At 39.7% G+C, this 20,852-nt stretch overlaps 1 protein-coding gene across 7 annotated transcripts in view; it reads left to right on the top strand.

Annotated features, from left to right (window-relative positions):
• The window catches only part of LOC123508638 (neural cell adhesion molecule 1-like), a 333,273-nt gene that overhangs the window by 293,886 nt on the left and 18,535 nt on the right, over positions 1 to 20,852 (top strand). For all 7 annotated transcript variants that reach the window (XM_045262480.1, XM_045262475.1, XM_045262476.1 and 4 more), the window contains 3 exons: positions 6,607 to 6,788; positions 11,706 to 11,828; positions 14,527 to 14,668. In XM_045262480.1, the coding sequence (XP_045118415.1) occupies positions 6,607 to 6,788; positions 11,706 to 11,828; positions 14,527 to 14,668 (447 nt within the window). The remainder of the gene's footprint in view (positions 1 to 6,606; positions 6,789 to 11,705; positions 11,829 to 14,526; positions 14,669 to 20,852) is intronic.

Consider the following 20,852-nt stretch of genomic DNA (forward strand, 5'->3'; position numbering starts at 1 on the left):
GAGTTTCAAGTAACTGTGGAGGAGATCAAGAATATGATGGGGAGTTTAGAAGTGAGAAAAGCTGTGGGACCTGATGGGGTATCAGGATGGATTTTAAGAGAATGCAGGGAGCAACTGGCAGAAAAAGTTTGTGAAGTAATTGATGCCTCATTAAGGGAAGGTGTAGTGCCCCAAGACTGGAAAAGAGCTAACATTGTCCCAATTTATAAATCAGGTAACAAGAGAGACCCATTGAACTATAGACCAGTGTCACTTACAAGTGTGGTAGCTAAGATGTGTGAGAGGGTGGTGAAGAATAGATGGACAGACTTCTTGGAGAAAAATGACATACTTTGTGAGTGTCAATTTGGTTTTAGAAAAGGGCGTTCATGCACGACAAACCTGATATGTTACTATTCGAGGGTGATAGATGTAATACAGGAAAGAGATGGTTGGGCTGATGGAATATATCTGGATTTAAAAAAGGCCTTTGATAAGGTACCACACCGGAGACTGATCTGGAAACTTGAAATGGTAGGAGGAGTGCATGGCAGTTTACTAAAATGGATGGAAGACTTTTGGTAGGAAGAGAAATGAGAACAATAATTAAGGACAGACCATCAGAATGGGGCTTGGTGGAGAGTGGAGTTCCACAGGGATCAGTGTTGGCACCAGTAATGTTGCAGTCTACATAAATGACATGGTGGATGGGGTGTCCAGTTATGTGAGCCTATTTGCAGACGATGCAAAATTGTTAAGAAAAGTGAGATGTGACAAAGATTGCGAACTACTCCAGGAAGACTTGGACAGAATATGGAAATGGAGCTGTACATGGCAAATGGAGTTCAACACGACAAAATGCAAGAAAATAGAGTTTGGCAAGAGTGAAAGAAGAATCAGGAGTATGTACAAGATAGGAAATGAAGACATAAAACCAGTCATGAAGAAAAAGACCTTGGGGTGACAATTACCAATGACCTATCGCCAGAGAGACATATAAACAAAATAATTGGAGAAGTATTGAACTTATTGAGGAACATAAGAGTGGCGTTCGTATATTTAGATGAAGAAATGATGAAGAAAATAATTACTGCAATGATAAGACCAAGGCTTGAATATGCAACAATACAGTGGGCTCGAACTTAAAGAAACACATAAGGAAACTAGAGAAAGTACAGAGGGCTGCAACAAAAATGGTGCCTGACTTAAGAGATTTGACTTATGAAGACAGACTGAAAAGAATGCAACTTCCGACCCTGGAAAACAGAAGAGAAAGGGAGACCTGATAGCAATATACAGAGTGATGATTGGCATGGAAAAAATGGATAGGGAAGATCTGTGTATGTGGAATGAAGAATGTCGAGAGGGCATGGGAAAAAACTAAAATGGCCACTTATAGGAGAGATGTGAAAATATAGCTTCCCTCATAGAAGGGTGGAAGCATGGAATAGTTTAGACGTGGAAGTGGTCAACGCAAGGAATATTCATGATTTTAAGAAAAAGCTGGACATTAATAGATATGGAGACGGGACAGTACGAGCATAGCTCTTTTCCCGTATGTTACAATTAGGTAAATACAATTAGGTAAATACACACACACACACACACACACACACACACACACAAGCCAGATGACACAGAGTGTAGCCCCTGTTCAGTGATAGCAGTGAGTAGGTATATGGATGTAAATCGAGGAGTTGTGACCTTGAACCGGTGTGTGGTGTGTGCCTGGTCTCAGGCCTATCCGAAGATCGGAAACAATGAGCTTTGAGTAGGGTAACGTCTGGCTGTCTCTTCAGAGACTGCAGCAGATCAAACAGTGAACACACACACACACACACACACACACACACACACACATCGATGATGGCGGAGGTGGTCGCTGAGCTCCAGAGCAATCATCTATAATTCTACAGTTACCTAAGAGTAACCAAGGTGGGAAAGGAGCTGGTAATGTTTGTCCCGTCTCCATATAGTCATGTTAACTGTTGATTAGCAAAATAATGTCCAGTGAAGGTAAATATAAACTGTAGCCTGCGTTTGAGCCATCAGCTGGTTTGTTTACGTCTGCGCAACATGGCGGCCGTGAACTCGAAAGAGAATCAGACTTCACAGGGTTTCAAGGAATAATGGAGAAGAGCGCTTATGTGAAGAAAATTCTGGAGTTAGAAGGTAAAATTGAAAAACTGTTTGAAAAGTATGAGGGCCTGGAAACGAGTTATGACAATGTAAAGAGAGACTGTGCCGATATGAAGAAGGAAAATGCAGCACTGAAAGAGGAAGTTAAGCTAATTAAAGTGAATTGCGAAAATGTGGAGAATCTCTAGGAAAAGTGATGGAGAAGCAGGCTGAATGGAAAAAGTCAGGAAGTGGAAAGAAAGGAGGTAAATTACAAAGTTGCAAGTCTGGAAAAGGAAATCAAAGAGTCAGGGAGAAAACTTTGGGCCTTGCTGAAATTATAGATCAACAGATCATAGAAGAGAAGATAGCTGAGAAAGTGGTGAAGGTTATTAAGTCAAATGAGACATTGGTGAGGGAAACTGTAGACAAAAAGAGATGTGTGGTGATATTTGGTGTGGAGGAGGATAAGACACCGAGTAAAATGGAGAGAGAGAAAACATAAAAAGGTGATAAATAATATCATTAATGTGGTGCAAGAGGAGGAAAAGACCTAGTACAAGAAATAGAGGACTTCCATAGAATTGGAAAGTTCACAAGAGAAGGTATGAGGCCAATAAGAATCAAACTTAAGTCACAAAAGGATGTAGATGAATTGGTGGAGAAGTCATGGAGGCTAGCCCAGCAGGAAACAACAAGGAAGATTTGGTTGAGAAGAGATCTCGGTGAAAAGGAAAGAGAAATGTTAAATGAGTTGAGAAAGGAGGCTTTGAAAAAAATGAAGAGAGGACAGAAGAAGAGAAGAAAGAGTTTTTCTGGAGAATCTTGGATATGAGACTGAGGAAGTGGTTCATAACCCAGAAAAGTACAGCAAGAAAGGACTAAAGAAACTTACATATGAGCGAAATGTAATGTATTCCAACATAAATGGAGTGATATCGGGATTTTAGAACTCAACGATTACTTGAGGGACAAGAACCCAGATATTGTGGGTCTTACTGAAACAAAACTGAGAGAGGGAGAAGACCTGATGAAGGTTGGAGAAGGAAATATAACGTTTGGAAAAGAAATAGAGTAGGTAAGATGGGAGGAGGAGTGATGTTGCTGGTTAAAAAGATATAAAGGTGGATCAAGTGAAAAAGGTATGGGAAAGGCAGAAGTGCTAAAGATCAGAGCAGAAACTAATGAAGGAAAAAGAGGCACTACATAGTGGTGTACGTACCACCTAAGACAAATGCATGGTCAGTACAGGAATATGAAGAAATGATAAGTGATACAGGAACATGTCTGGAAGAAATGTTGGGTGGCTGTGAACGAACTATAATGATGGGAGATTTTAATTGTAAAGAGGTGTGTTGGGAGGACTGGTCAATGGAAGGATCAGAGACAACATGGGGAAATACACTATTGACACTGGCAATGGAAAATGTGTTAACTCAGTGGGTCAAAGAAGATACTAGGTTTGGAGGAGAGGGAGCATCGTCAAGACTGGACTTGGTCTTTAGTACAGAGCCAATGGTCATTGAGGAGATGAGGGTGGAGTGCCCTTTAGCAAAGAGTGATCATGCAGTTTTGGAGTTCAAGGTGATAGACGAAGAGAAATCTAGAAGAAATGAAGAATATAAAGTGGGAAGATGGAATTATGCCAAGACAGATTTTGGAAACCTAAAGAAATTCTTTCAAGAGACAAATTGGATGAAATTCAAGAGTGCTAAGGAGCAAATGAAAAGTGGAAGGAATTTATAAAAATATACAAAGAAGGTGAGAAAAATTTGTACCAATAAGACAACATAGAGAAGTTGGAAAGCAGGACTGGTTTAACGATAGATGTGAAAAGGCTAGAACAAGAAAAGAGGATGCATGGAAGAGGTGGAGAAGGAAAAGACGGATTAAGCAGTGGGAAAGTTACAAAAGAGCAAGAAATGAATATGTGTTGATTAGAAGAGAAGAAAGAAAGAAACAAGAAAAGGATATAATTGATAAATGTAAAGACCAACCAAGGCTTTTTACAGACATGTGAACAACAACATCAAAAATAGAGAAAGTATTGAAAGTTTAGAAGTAAATGGAGTATGCAGTGAAGATCCCAGGAAATGGCAGAGGCTATGAATGGATGCTTTCGGAAGGTATTCACAAAGGAGACTGCTTTTGACAAACCACTGGTAATGGAACAGAAAGGGATTATGAAGGAGTTTCAAGTAACTGTGGAGGAGATCAAGAACATGATGGGGAGTTTAGAAGTGAGAAAAGCTGTGGGACCTGATGGGGTATCAGGATGGATTTTAAGAGAATGCAGGGAGCAATTGGCAGAAAAAGTTTGTGAAGTAATTGATGCCTCATTAAGGGAAGGTGTAGTGCCCCAAGACTGGAAAAGAGCTAACATTGTCCCAATCTATAAATCAGGTAACAAGAGAGACCCATTGAACTATAGACCAGTGTCACTTACAAGTGTGGTAGCTAAGATGTGTGAGAGGGTGGTGAAGAATAGATGGACAGACTTCTTGGAGAAAAATGACATACTTTGTGAGTGTCAATTTGGTTTTAGGAAAGGGCGTTCATGCACGACAAACCTGATATGTTACTATTCGAGGGTGATAGATGTAATACAGGAAAGAGATGGTTGGGCTGATGGAATATATCTGGATTTAAAAAAGGCCTTTGATAAGGTACCACACCAGAGACTGATCTGGAAACTTGAAATGGTAGGAGGAGTGCATGGCAGTTTACTAAAATGGATGGAAGACTTTTGGTAGGAAGAGAAATGAGAACAATAATTAAGGACAGACCATCAGAATGGGGATTGGTGGAGAGTGGAGTTCCACAGGGATCAGTGTTGGCACCAGTAATGTTCGCAGTCTACATAAATGACATGGTGGATGGGGTGTCCAGTTATGTGAGCCTATTTGCAGACGATGCAAAATTGTTAAGAAAAGTGAGATGTGACAAAGATTGCGAACTACTCCAGGAAGACTTGGACAGAATATGGAAATGGAGCTGTACATGGCAAATGGAGTTCAACACGACAAAATGCAAGAAAATAGAGTTTGGCAAGAGTGAAAGAAGAATCAGGAGTATGTACAAGATAGGAAATGAAGACATAAAACCAGTCATGAAGAAAAAGACCTTGGGGTGACAATTACCAATGACCTATCGCCAGAGAGACATATAAACAAAATAATTGGAGAAGTATTGAACTTATTGAGGAACATAAGAGTGGCGTTCGTATATCTAGATGAAGAAATGATGAAGAAAATAATTACTGCAATGATAAGACCGAGGCTTGAATATGCAACAATACAGTGGGCTCGAACTTAAAGAAACACATAAGGAAACTAGAGAAAGTACAGAGGGCTGCAACGAAAATGGTGCCTGACTTAAGAGATTTGACTTATGAAGACAGACTGAAAAGAATGCAACTTCCAACCCTGGAAAACAGAAGAGAAAGGGAGACCTGATAGCAATATACAGAGTGATGATTGGCATGGAAAAATGGATAGGGAAGATCTGTGTATGTGGAATGGAAGAATGTCGAGAGGGCATGGGAAAAAACTAAAATGGCCACTTATAGGAGAGATGTGAAAAAATATAGCTTCCCTCATAGAAGGGTGGAAGCATGGAATAGTTTAGACGTGGAAGTGGTCAACGCAAGGAATATTCATGATTTTAAGAAAAAGCTGGACATTAATAGATATGGAGACGGGACAACACGAGCATAGCTCTTTTCCCGTATGTTACAATTAGGTAAAGGTAAATAGGTAAATCGTCAGAGACACATTACACACACACACACACACACACACACACACACACACACACACACACACACACACACACACACACACACACACACACACACACACACACACACACACACACACACACACACACACACACACACACATTCTTGCCCTTAGAAGAAGCCATAGTAGAATTATAAAGGCAACAATAAACAGAGCTGGGCACAATTTTATATGTTTGAGGTGTATGTTTGACTTTGTGACTTGCCATCAGATCCCACTTGCTGATTTCATGTCCTGAACAGTTTGAACAACTTTTCAAATGATTTGGGCAATGTAAGAGCTATCAAGGATATTTCAACAATATATAAGCCAAGTGGCTTAAAATTTCTCAAAGGACAAGAAATGCCTACTGTGCACTTGCAATAAAATAAAATCCTGAAAATGTCCGACAACCGATATCCAGCTTATTCAGGTTTGACTTAAGTAGGGTTTAATGTAATGCTCCTCATAGATTAAAGTATTGTTATACACAAATGTACATGTATACTGTACATATACATTCCTGTTTCCTCATGGAAATTTATTAGCAATATTATTTCATATCTACATACAAAATTTCAACACTTTTCACTTAATGATATTTCAGGTAGACATATCAAGGTGTCATATCCTCCTTAAGATGAACACATCTCTGTTTCCTTGAAATTTGCTTATAATCACAAGTATGTTATAACAAAAATTTTAAGCCATATTATGATCTTGTTGCCAGACAAACCCCTGTGGAATGATGACAAGACCAAAGCATACAGCTATGTGGATGGAAGTGTTAATCTCACCTGTGAAGTTAAGGCAGAACCTGAGGCTAACTTTACCTGGACCAAAGATGATAGCGTGATCTACCCCTCTGAGATTACCCAGATCTTCAATGACAACAACACCAGCATCCTACAGGTGAGGCAGGGGTGGGAGTCAGCAGGTAAAGAAGGAATAAGGATGGAGTAGTGATGAATCTTAGATGTAAGATACAAAATAAAGAGAATAATAGATAAATAATGGACTGATTGTTATAAGTGAATCTTTTAATCAGTAAAGAACGACAAAAGTTTATATATTGCGCCAACCATATATGCATGTGAGGATATGTGCTGACATTTTTGCCATGGCTGTTCTCTGGAGAAGTAGATTATGCAGAAAATACATGTGACAGGAGACTTGTTGGTCCTAATGAGATTTCTACAATTATGCTAAATTAGTATGAGGAAAGGACATTGCTAAATATCTTCTCTCCACCTACTACTTCCTTCTGTTGAAGGTGCCACTGAAAATCTGGCATGGAATTGATAAGAAAAACAATAAATAGATACTGTGTAGTTAAGTGTGTCATTCATTAGTCATAGAATATAGACCAAACTTTACTTATGAGTGATGTTTTGTATTGTAATTTCTCTTGGTAAGAATTGAACAGTAGAACAAAAGGCAATGCAATTTTCTCCACTGGCCATTTAGTGATGCAGTGAGAAAAAGATTGAAAAGCTAAATTAGGTTAAATTTGGTCTCAAGTGTTCATGTCTTGTTATTGCTATGCCATGTAGTGATGCCCTGCTTTTTTCATACATATTTCACTTTTAGGCCAGTTTGTCATTGTTTCAGATTTTTTGTGGCTGACAAACATTGTAGTTTCCATGTGTAATAATGAAAGTTTCATCAATATTTTATACCATAAACATAATATATAATATATATATATATATATATATATATATATATATATATATATATATATATATATATATATATATATATATATATATATATATATATATTATATTTATTTATTTATTTATTTATTTATTTTTTATTTTTTTTTTTTCCAAAAGGGATACTGGCCAAGGGCAACAAAAGATAAAAAAAAGGCCCACGTAGAATGCGATGGAGTTCTCTTAAAGATTAAAATAGAATTAGCCAAATGTCTGGGATATATGTCTTGAAACTAACCTCTTAAAAGAAATCAAGCTGTAGGGAGATAGAAATATAAAAGCAGATGGAGTTGCAGAGTTTATCAGAGAAAGGTATGATTGATTGAGAGTACTGGTTAACTCTTGCATTAGAGAGTTGGACAGAATAAGGGTGAGAGGAAGAAGAAAGTGTTGTGCAGCGAGGCCACAGGAGGAGGGAAGGCATGCAGTTAGCAAAATCAGTAGAGTAGTTAGTATGAAAATAGCGATAAAAGATAGCAAGAGATGCAACATTTTGGCAATGAGAAAAAGGCTGAAGACAGTCAGTCAAAGGAGGGGGAGTTGATGAGATGAAAAGCTTTTGATTCTACCCTATCTTAAAAAAACAGTGTGAATGGAATCCCCCCTCCCAAAAAAAACAAAAAACATGTGGAGTACCCCACAGAAGGATGGATAAGACCCATGTACAGAGTTAACAGTTGGAGGAGTGAGAAAAAACTGTTTTAGGAAGTGATGAGATGTGAAGTTTCCAGTTTTGATTAGGAGTAAAGGACAGACCGAGGATATTCAGTGGGAGACAGTTAAGTGTCATTGAAGAAGAGGATAGTTGTCTAGAAGTTTGTGTCAAGTTGATGGATGGAATTGAGTTTTTGAGGCATTAAAGACTACTAAGTTTTCTCTGCCCCAATCATAAATCTTAGAAAGATCAGAAGTTAGGCATTCTGTGGCAACTTTACATGACCTGTTTATTTTCTGAAGGGTTGGTCATCTCTGAAAGGATGTGGAAAGATGTAGGGTGGTATCATCAGCGTAGGATCGAGTGGAAAGGGCATGAAGTTTGGTTAAGATCATTAATGAATAATAGAAAGAGAGTCAGTGACAGTACAGAATCCTGAGGAACACCACTGTCAATAGATTTAGGAGAAGAAGATTAGTCTACCAAGGCTTCAATAGAACTGTTTGAAAGAAAACTTGAAATAAAGTTGTAAAGGGAAGGATAGAAACAGTAGGAGAGCAGTTTTGAAATCAAAACTTTGTGCCAGACTCTCTCAAAAGTTTTAGACATGTCTAATGCGACTGCAAAAGTTTCATCAGAATCTCTAAAAGAGACTCGGTAAGGAGAGCCAGAAGATCACCAGTAGAGCAACCTTAATGGAAACCATACTGGCTATCTGATTGAAGATTGTGAAGTAACAGATGTTTAAGAATCTTCCTTTTGAGAATAAATAAAAAAAACTTGAGACAAGCAAGATATTAAAGCTACAGGATGGTAATTTGAGCAATTAGAACAGTCACCCTTTTTAGGAACAGGCTGAATGTAGGCAAACTTCCAGCATGAAGAAAAGGTAGAAGTCAATAGCCATAGTTGAAAGAGTTTGGCCAGGCAAGGTGCAAGCATGAAAGCTCAGCTCTTGAGATCAATAGGAGGGATCCCATCAGGTCCATAAGCCTTCCTAGGGTTTAGGTCAGTGAGGGCATGGAAAACATCAACACAAAGAATTTTAATTGAAGGCATGAAATAGTTAGAGGGAGGAGAAGAGGAAGGGACAAGCTGAATTATCCAAGTTGGAGTTGTTATCAAAGGTTTTGAGAGAAGAGTTCAGTTTTAGAGACATATGAGATAGTAGTTGTGCCATCAGGATGAAATAAAGGAGGGAAAGATGAAGAAGAAAAGTTATTGGAGATGTTTTTGGCCAGATACCAGAAATCTTGAGGGGAGTTGGAGATTGAAAGATTTTGACATTTTCTGTTTATGAAGGAGGGTTTCGCAAGTTGGAGAACAGACTTGGCATGATTCTGGGCAGAAATATAAGGTGCATTAGATTGAGGAGATAGGAGGCTCAAGTACCTTTTGTGGGCAGTATTCCATGCATCTTTTAAGGTGGTATTACTAAGAGGCCAATGACATGTAGTTAGAATGAATGATATGACAAATACTTGAACAGTGATAAGATGAAATGGTGAAAATAATGAATATGTGAATGTTTGTGTATGGTGTCATTTTCTATGGCTTTGAGTAAAAGTAGAGTGATAGTATTTGGATTGAATAAGATTATCAAAATTATTTGGCCATATATGAATAACAAAAATGTTGTATGATTAATGTAACTAAGGATTCATTATTTGAGGGTTTGTTGGGTTGATTCATAGTTCATTTGACAACACTGTTGAGGTGATGTTGGCCACTGGATGGTCATCTGGGTTGTCATATGCCAATTGTTGTGAAGGTTGTGGTTGCATCCCAGTGCTCCTGGTTGTCAGTTTTGCAGATAAAGAACCAGTTTTCGCAAGTTCCACCGTGTATTTGGTATTCTCGATTCTTGTCTCTCCTACTGCTGTTTCACTTGTTTTTTTTTTTTCCTAGGTGGCAAGTCATTGGTTGTGAGGTCTCATGTAACATGTACTATGTAGTACAGAGGAGTTTATCAGGTGCAAATTACCATTGCCTTATTTGATTATTTTTATCTTTCAACAAAAAAGCTATATGATTAAGAGTGTATATAAGTAAGGTAGATAATTATGATGTGTGTAAGAAAACAAACTTCAGATTAATTGTAGGAGAAAATGCTCTGTGTGAGAGAAATGAAGAATGGAATGATGGGATGAAAAGTTATGAAAACAAGGACAAGAATGGATTTACATTTGTTTTCGTCATCAGCATGGTGAGCTCTTTGAAGCAAGTTTCAGATGGGTAAATCAATCAATGGAAGTGATAGGTGTCAGGAAGAGAGAATTAATCAATTAATGTGGCACCCAGGGGAATGCATAGGGCCCCAATGAATTCAAGCCACCACCATATATCTTGTGCTAGTTCCTGCAAATCACTCCAACATTCCATACCAACCTTTGCCTCATTGTACACACCCACTTTTCATTTGGCCTACCTCTTCCTCTTCTTCCTTTCATTTGCCAGCCATGTGTGACTATGACAATTTCTCCCTCTTTTCTGCAAACATGGCCTAGCCATTTCAATTGTGACAATCTAATACAGTCATCTATTGGTTGTACTCCTGTTATTTCTCCAAGTCTTTCATTTGAAACCCTATGCCACCACTTTACTCCAAGAATCCTTCACAAGACTTTATTTTCAAAAACAAGAAACTTCTCATCCATTGTCACTGTACTGTACCATGATTCATGTCCATAGATTAAAATAGGTCTGACCATAGTTTTATAAACTTCAATATTTGTATGGATAAAAAAATTATTACTATTCCAAATCACTTTCAACATTCCCATCACTTGATTTGCTTTCTTTAATCTATCTTCAAACTCCTCCCTTAAAGAACCATTGCTAGACAAGACAGTACCAAGATAGCTGAACCTTTCCATTTACTTCACAACACTTCCCTCAATCCCTCAATCAAGCAATCTCCTCCATTTACAACATTCATATTTATAATTTCGTCTTAGAACAATTTATTTCCAATCCAACTTCCTTTCCCTCTCTCACCAAGCAATCCAATACTCTGAGTCTCATCTCTACCTCCACTGATAAGCACAATGTCATCTGCATAATCCGAATTTACCTACTTATGATCATTCTTCCATACAATCCAAGCACTTATTTCCTTGGCTACTTTCCTTGTCACATAGAGAGAATAAAGATGCAATGTAGTTTAGTTTGATTGTGTTCTAGAGAGTTTCAGAAATTCTTTTAAAAGAAAAAAAACTTTTCATGTTTTTAATCAATAAAAAAATGTTGATAGAATGTCAGGAAAACTGGTAACTAAGTGGCTAGAATTGAAAAATAGACCAGCTGCTTCTAATGCCAGCACTGTATAGTAAATGGAGACTTGTCTGCCTTGATCATTCCTTGAAGGGAGTGGTAAATATGATGGTATTAGAGATACAGACTGATGGACAGGTTTGACCAAAGTAAGATTACTCTTTCTTTCTTTTCATCTTTCAGCTGAAAGTGACTGAACAAAGAATGTTTGGGGACTACCTGTGCATAGCTCAGAACAAACTGGGAACCCTGGAGAGAGTGATCATCCTGCAGCAAGGACAAAAACCTGCCATACCTACAGCTAAGGTGAACAATGCTTTCTGTCATGTGTTATCTTCTTTAATACCTTTTTTTTTTTTTTTTTTTTTTTTTTTTTTTTTGAGAAGTGTTACATTATTATGTTGTTACTAGGTCCAATGTTTGTAATAAGTTTTTTTCAAATAGTTATGATTTTAAATAACCCTAAACTATCAAAATAATTTTTTTATTTATTCGAAAAACCATCAATGCAATTTTAAAGTTTCTCATTTACAGAGAGCCTTTAGCTAATGACAGTAAAGAATTTGAATAAAAAGTAGAGTCCTACTTAATGTAAGTTTCTATAGGGATGTCAAATAGAATGATTAGAAAAATAAATAAATAAATAAGTGTCTTGAAGGAGTTCAAGTCACATAGGAGGAAATACAGAAGCAGATAGGGAGTGCTACAGTTTACCAGAGAAAGTGATGAATGATCGAGAATGTTGGTGTACTCTCACATTAGAGAGGTGGACAGAATAGGGATGAGAAAGATAAGAATGTCTTATGCAGTAAGGTTGCAGGAAGAGGGAAGGCATGCAATTAGCAAGGTAAGAGCAGTTTACATGAAAATAGCTATAGAATGTGATGTGATGCGATGCAACTTTACAGTGATGAGACAAACTGAAGACAGTCAGTTAGAGGAGTGAAGTTGATAAGATATTGTGAGTTTTGTTAAAAAAGTTTTTTTTTATGATTAAGAAATACAGAGGTAATCTTGTATATATAGATAATTGTAGTAGTATGGTGTAGTTAATCATGAAAAAATAACTGTACCATGTTTTTTTTTTATTTGAGGAAATGTTGCATCAACATTACTGCTATGTTCTATATTGGACATATTTGTCAGCAATGTATGTAGTCAAAAAGGGTATATTAATAATAAAGCTTTCTGTTCATTGGTTTTGATTAAACATGGAGGACATTTTTTTTTCTATCTCTTGAAAAGACCTTCATAACAACAGTAGTGAAGATAGTATGGAAAATGATTCAGGTCATCACTTCTCAGTGTCAACTCTAAGAGGCATGCAGGAACAGAGATAGTGGTGTTTCAAATGTACAATAACTTCATCCAAATAGTTACTGCAAACATTTATCTTTATGCTAGATGAAAATTACAAGACTAAATTTTCTACTGGGTAGCAAAAGTTTAAAAGAGGTAGTTAGGTATTTTTAGGCATTTGAAATTAATTCAAAGAATTTAATTTGAAGGCATACACTGCTTTATATCTGTCCTCTGGAATTATGCCATAAGGAAATTATTGTACAGTAATTCTTCAAATAACTGTTCTCTGTAAACTTTGTAGAACAATTATATTTGTTATACAAAAAGTGTAGAAAGTCTTAACCACAGTAAGTGGTTAAGGCTCAACTACCTTCCAGGAGTCAACTCAACTAATATAAGGAGAATATGGTCTGTCTATATTGTCTACTAGACAAATTGCACCACTGTTTTGCTTTCTCCCACCCTCTCAACATGCCTAAAATGTCTACAAGCAAGGAGAAAAGTTAGGAAATGTTTGCATTATACAAGACTGGCCACAATCTCTGATTTATGTCTATCCAAAGAGGAGTTGGCTGAGGACAATGGTAGTGTGGTGCAACATTTCAAAGATGCTGGTTTGGTTACTGCACTCACTCCACCTAGACAGGCAGACCTTGAAAGACCACTCTGAAGACCTGCAGGATGCTAAGGAACCAAGACTGGCAGCACAGAAAATCAAAGAAAAAAAACAGACTTGGGAGGTGGAGTAAGTGCAGTAGTCTCACCAGTGTCCATGGAATGGTGTACCAACCACTGTGCTGTTCTTAGCCTAACTCCTGTTGCAGTGGAAATGGTCAAGGCCAGCCTTTTATAATGTAAATACCTCCATACATTTTCCCTTGCTTGTTTTAAGCATGTTGAGAGGATGGGAAAGAAACAAAATAATAGAGCAATTAGCCTTTGTCTCGACACTAAATGGACAGACCACATTCTCTCTACGTTATCTGAACAGCTGAGGTGACACACACATTGTTGACTATTCCCTAGAGAGAGTAGAAGGTTACCAGTTAGAGTTTCCATAGCATGAGAACATCTTGCCTTTCCAGGAAGGTAGTTGTGAGCCTCAACCACTTGCCATGAAAAGAAATGACATTGGCCTCATGGCATTAAGACTTCACATACATACTGTATGTATGTTATTGTTAGAAGCTAATCATGATTCAAATTCTTGTAACTGTTCTCTTCAAGAAGTAAGGGTTGGTACACTCTACCATAGAATGTTTCCTCCTTTGTATTTTCTCTGTCCTTGGCTGATGTTAAGCTTGGGACTTCTTGAAATTCAGTGTTGATTTGCACATGGAATTTAAATCAACTCTTCCATTTGTAAGCACAGCTTACAAATGGTTGGATTAGGAAGCACTTGGGTTTATTACTTATCTCCATGATAACTTTTATTTTTTTTTTACCTTGGCCTTTCTCTTTTCTGCCTGGACACCTCTGATGTCTGTTGAGAATGTACAGCTGTAGGATAAATCCACCCACATTCTCAATCATTCTGCCTGGGCACCTCTGGTGTCTGTTGAGAATGTACAGCTGTAGGATAAATCCATCCACATTCTCAATAGTGGGCTGTAGTGTGAATTACCTGCTGGTGTGAAAATTGATTGCTATCCTTGACTAAAAACCAGATAAGCATCTTTCTTTAACAAGTTGCTCTTTGCAGGTGACAGTGGAAGGAGTAGACCGTCTGGAATTGAGTATAAATGCCAAGAACCACCCAGAGATGCCTATTGTTGGCTACCGTGTGCAGTACATGGAGGCTGGGGAGGACTGGTCACAGGCCCAGTCTGCCTACTTCAAGAAAGGTACAAGTTACTGACCTGCATAGAGTATGGACAGATAGGAGGGGAAAAAAAATAAGAATGTAGGAATGGTTTAAATCTTGAAGAAAAGAGGAATAAGAGAGAAACTTGAAGATGATAAATGCCATTTGGATGTTTTCATAAAATGATTTTAAGCTTAGGGGAAGAAGACAATATGTTTAAAAAAATAGATATGAAGTAGAGAGAAATAAAATATTTTTTAAAGGTTGTCATAGAATGTGAGTGGAAAGAAAAGGTAATTGCTAGTGAAAGAGTAGACGAAAAAAGGAATAATACCCTAACTTAAGTAAGGAGGAGAGGAAGGGAAATAAAATTCTCAGATTCAGATGCCATTGCCTTGAAGGCTGATTTGGATAGGATGATCAAGTGAACAGACAGATGACAAATGCAGTTTAGTATCAACCAAGGAAAATGGGGATGTAAATAAAATTCTCAGGATCAGTAATTACGATAGAACAAGGAATCATATATTGTGTTCAAGCTTTTTACATTCAAGAAAGAAATAGGAGGGAATGTCCCCAGGTCAGACACCTCTCCTGTTGAAAACCACAAATGCCTTGACACCTCCCTCAACTTTTTCTACATTAACTTCTGCAACATTCACGGTCTTAGATCTAATTTTCAATCTGTGGAACACCACCTCTCCTCTACTAAACCTCATCTTCTTTTCCTCACCGAAACACAGCTGTCTGAGGCAACTGACAGTAGCCCTTCTCTGTTCCCTCCTACTTTCTCTATTCTCATTTTCATTCCAAAGCTGGATGTTGGGTCTACGTACGCAACGACTTAACTTGCTCTCGTGCCCACGCTCTTGAGTCTTCTGAATTTTCTACCATCTGGCTACGACTTAACAGTCACTCTCAAACTAAATTCATCTGTGCTGTTTATCTCTCCCTAACTCTTCTGACTATAGTAATTTCTTCGACTACTTAACTTCTAAAGTGGAGCACATTCTGTCCCTCTACCCTTTTGCTGAGATTTCCATTCTTGGAGATTTCAATGTTCACCACCAGCTTTGGCTTTCCTCTCCTTCACTGACCACCCTGGTGAACTAGCCTTCAACTTTGCTATCCTCCATGACCTAGAGCAACTGGTGCAACACCCTACTCGTATTCCTGACCGTCTTGGAGACACGCCCAACATTCTTGATCTCTTCCTCACCTCTAACCCTTCTGCTTATGCTGTCACCCTTTCATCTCCGTTGGGCTCCTCCGATCACAATCTCATTTCTGTATCTTGTCCTATTTTTCCAATCCCTCCGCAGGATCCCCAAAGCGAAGGTGCCTCTGGCGTTTGCCTCTGCCAGTTGGGGGACCTGAGGAGGTATTATGCTGATTTTCCTGGAATGATTATTGCTTCCGTGTCAGAGACCCATCTCTTTGTGCTGAACGCATAACAGAGGTGTTAGTATCTGGCATGGAGGCGTACATTCCTCATTCTTTTCTCAACCTAAACCTTCTAAACCTTGGTTTAACTCAGCCTGTTCTCGTGCTATACATGATAGAGAGGTTGCCCACAAAAGGTACTTGAGCCTTCCATCTCCTGAATCTCATGCACTTTATATCTCTGCCCGGAATCATGCCAAGTCTGTTCTTCAACTTGCCAAACACTCTTTCATAAATAGGAAATGTCAAAATCTTTCAAACTCAAACTCTCCTCGTGACTTCTGGCATCTAGCCAAAAACATCTCAAATAACTTCACTTCTTCATCTTTCCTCCTTTATTTCATCCTGATGGCACCACTGCCATCTCTTCTGTCTCTAAAGCTGAACTCTTTTCTCAAACCTTTGCTCACAACTCCACCTTGGACGATTCTGGGCTTGTCCCTCCTCTCCTCCTCCCTCTGACTATTTCATGTCTACAATCAAAATTCTTCGTAATGATGTTTTCCATGCCCTTGCTGGCCTAAACCCTCGGAAGGCTTATGGACCTGATGGGGTCCCTCCTATTGTTCTCAAAAACTGTGCTTCTGTGCTTGCACCTTGCCTGGCCAAACTCTTCCAACTTTGTCTATCGACTTCTACCTTTCCTTCCTGCTGGAAGTTCGCCTACATTCAGCCTGTTCCTAAAAAGGGTGACCGTTCTAACCCCTCAAACTACCGTCCTATAGCTTTAATCTCTTGCTTGTCTAAAGTTTTTGAATCTATCCTGAATAGGAAGATTCTCAAACATCTGTCACTTCACAATCTTCTGTCTGATCGCCAGTATGGCTTCCGTCAAGGTCGCTCTACTGGTGATCTTCTGGCTTTCCTTACTGAGTCTTGGTCATCCTCTTTTAGAGATTTCGGTGAAACTTTTGCTGTTGTGTTAGACATATCAAAAGCTTTTGATAGAGTCTGGCATAAAGCTTTGATTTCAAAACTGCCCTCCTACGACCGCTCTATTGCTGCTTCTATCCTTCTCTCTGCAACTTTATCTCAAGTTTCCTTTCCGACCGCTCTATTGCTGCTGTGGTAGACGGCTACTGTTCTTCTCCTAAACCTATTAATAGTGGTGTTCCTCAGGGTTCTGTCCTGTCACCCCCTCTCTTTCTATTATTCATTAATGACCTTCTTAACCAAACTTCTTCCCCTATCCACTCCTTACAATATTTCTGATGATACCACCCTACATCTTTCCACGTTCTTTCAGAGACGTCCAACCCTTCAGGAAATCAACAGATCACGCGGGGACGCCATAGAACGCCTGACTTCCGATCTTTCTAAGATTTCCGATTGGGGCAGAGAAAATCTAGTAGTTTTCAATGCCTCAAAAACTCAATTCCTCCATCTATCAACTCGACACAACCTTCCAGACAACTATCCCCTCTTCTTCAATGACACTCAACTGTCTCCCTCTTCCACAATGAATATCCTCGGTCTGTCCTTTGCTCATAATCTTAACTGGAAACTTCACATCTCATCTCTTGCTAAAACAGCTTCTATGAAATTAGGTGTTCTGAGGCGTCTCCGACAGTTTTTCTCGCCCCTCCAACTGCTTACTCTGTATAAGGGCCTTATCCGTCCCTGTATGGAGTACTCTACGCATGTTTGGGGGGGTTCCAGTCACACAGCTTTGCTTGATAGGGTGGAATCAAAAGTTTTTCGTCTCAACTCCCCTCCTCTGACTAACTATCTTCAATCTCTTTCTCACCACCGAAATGTTGCATCCCTTTCTATATTTTATCGCTATTTTCATGGTAACTGTTCTACTGATCTTGCTAACTACATGCCTCCCCTCCTCCTGCAGCCACGCTGCACAAGGCTTTCTTATTCTTCTCATCCCTATTCTGTCCAACTCTCTAATGCAAGAGTTTACCAGTACGCTGAATCATTCATCCCTTTCACTGATAAACTCTGGAACTCCCTCCCTGCATTTGTATTTCCGAATTCCTACAACTTGTCTTCTTTTAAGAGGGAGGTATCGAGGCATTTGCTCCCCTAATTCTGGCTGACGGTTTTGGCACTTTTTGAACTCTTTGGAGAGCCAGCGCTCAAGTGGGCCTTTTTCTAACTTACTTTTTTTTGCCCTTGGCTGGACCTCTTCCCTACGTAAAAAAAAAAAAAAATAAGTGGAGTGGAACAGACCCAATAATCAGATTGTTTTGCACATAGTCATTAGGGAGCTTTTAAAGCAGATCAGATATTATGGATGGGAATGATGAGTATAAATAGATACATACAGCCTCTGCACCCCGTGGGAGCAAGATAAAAGGGCAGACAAGGAGGGTTGCGTTTCTTAGTGTCTCTTCATCAGTTCATGTCCCCAAGCCCTCCACTACAGGGGTCTTTTCAGGCCAGGGGTTCTCGCAGTGGAGGATCTCATGGCCTGGGTAGATCTCACTAGGGAAGTAGTTTGCTCTCCTGTGCCTTTGGGCAGTTGCCTGCAGCAGCAATGGAGAGAGTGGATGAAGGTTGGGGCAGGAGAGTGGGTAGTGAAGACTCTATATTATGGGTATGTTCTCCCCTTTTTACATCCTCCTCCTATGTTTGCCAGATCCATAGAGTTTATGAGTTATGCAGAAGGGTCGGATCATCATATGACTTTGGACTTAGTGGTGCAGGACATTTTGGGCATAGGAGTCATAGAGCTTGTGGTGGGCAAGCTAGAAGGCTTTTATGCCCATCTGTTCCTCATACCCAAGGTAACAGGGGGTTGGAGACCTGTGTTCAATCTCTTAGCTTTCAACAAGTTTTTAGTGGTCAGTCCTTCTGGATGGACAGTGGCGTCAGTGTTGGAGTCCATGAATGTCGGGGATTGGATGGTGTCTCTGGATCTGAAGGATGTGTATTTCCAAGTTCCAATCCATCCTTATTCTGGCAAGTACCTGCAGTTTGTTTGGCAAGGCAAGGTTTTTCAGTTCAAAGTTCTTTGATTTGGCCTTGCCACTGCCCTGCAGGTCTTTACCAAAGTGATGGTGCCAGTGTCTTCATGGGCTCATCAACATGATATCTCCTTATGCCATTACCTGGACGATTGGCTACTCTCCAGGGGTGCATAGGTACCATCCGGGTTGTTTTGTGGTCATGTGCTCAATTGAGTATTCAGATCAATCTACCCAAATCAGACCTGGTATCCAGCCAAAAGAAGCAGTATCTGGGCATGGTGCTGGATTCAGTGAGGGCTCTGGTTTTTCCATCATCAGAATAGGTCAGCTGGTTTCTGTCGGTGGTGCAGTTTTCTACAGGATAGAGCCCCTATGGTGTCTCTATGGAGGTCACTCCTAGGTCATTTGGGTTCCCTGGAGAGGCTGGTCCTGGGCAGCCAGACACCCTTCTCAGTTCCTTCAGTGTTGCTTGAAGAAAACACTGGAAGGCAGCATGTTCCTCCTTCACAGCTGTGTCTAGCAGACCTCTCCTGGTGGATGGATCCGGGTCATCATCTCAGGGGAGCTCCCTTTGTGATGGCTCCTCCGGAACAGTCTGTTTTCCAACGCGTCCCTTCATGGTTCAGGTGCTCATCTGGGGGACTCTCTCGTCTTGGGAGTGTGGTCTCCACAGGAGCAGAGGTTTCATATCAACCACCTGGAGATGATGGCTGTTTTCCTGACTCTGCTGTCCTTTCAGCAGGAATTGTTGGGCACGGTGGCATCTCTCATGTCAGACAATTCAACAATGGTGGCCTATTTATGGAACTCAGAGGGCACTTGGAGGCGGTGGCGTAGTAGATAAGGTGGTAAGCGTGGGATCAGGCAGGGGTTGGTCTTCTATGACTTTCTTTAGCCCTGATTTTGTAGAGAAGATCCACTTTCAGGTGATGAATTTCAGTCCTACTTCACCATTCCTGCGTACGTTGGTGACTTGAAAGGGGACCAGCTTTTATTCCCAGTCAGAGCTTTCACGGAGTATCTTCGTAGGACCGGGGATTGTCATCCTATATACTCCTTTTTTTTTTGTGACTTACTGAGCCTTGGCATGTGGTGCACCCTCATACTATTTCTCACTGGAGATGTCAGGTTATCCAGCATGCACATGAGGATGTTTCTGAGCAGGACATGCGCTTGGTTCAGGTGAAGGCACATGAAGGCGACGAGTGCCTTGTTCAAGAAAATTCGGATTATTCCTTCCATTCTTTGGGTAGGAACCTGGAAGAGTATGTCCAGTTTTTTTTTTTTTTTTTTTTTTTCCTTATCATAGGGATATTACTCATTGGTATTTGCATACCTTTTCTCTGGGCCCTGTTGTGTCAGCTCTCACCATAATTCAATCATTTTTCTTTTGGTTTCCTTATATATACAGTTCTATGTATTGTCCTCTGTGGGGTTCTGGGTCATTGGACCTTTCTCTTGGGGAGATTTGTGATGGTCCTTGCACTCCTCTGGTTTTGTCCCTCTGTCATAGGATAAAGTGCTGCACCCACCTCAGGATATGGCCTCCACCTTGTAAGTTTTGGGTTTGTAAGGGTTTATATCTTAGGGAGTGAAAGTTGTTTTTAGAGATGAAGTCATCCTCCCTCCTATACTTGGGATGCAGTTCTTAAGCAATAATTAATAATTATGGGTAGTAGTTTGTGTAATAACAAATAGGATTTTTTAATGTGAAATCCATTTTTATCTACATACTTACCCATAATTATTAATTATAATTGAGTTTCCCTTCCTCCCTCCCCTCTCCTCTATGAGCTTTCAGGCTAGAGGTGAATGAGGGAATTGGCCTGATGGGTGGTACCTGGGAGAAAGAGAAAGGGC

This window comes from Portunus trituberculatus, chromosome 25 (genome assembly GCF_017591435.1).
Source record: "Portunus trituberculatus isolate SZX2019 chromosome 25, ASM1759143v1, whole genome shotgun sequence".
Taxonomy (NCBI): domain Eukaryota; kingdom Metazoa; phylum Arthropoda; class Malacostraca; order Decapoda; family Portunidae; genus Portunus; species Portunus trituberculatus.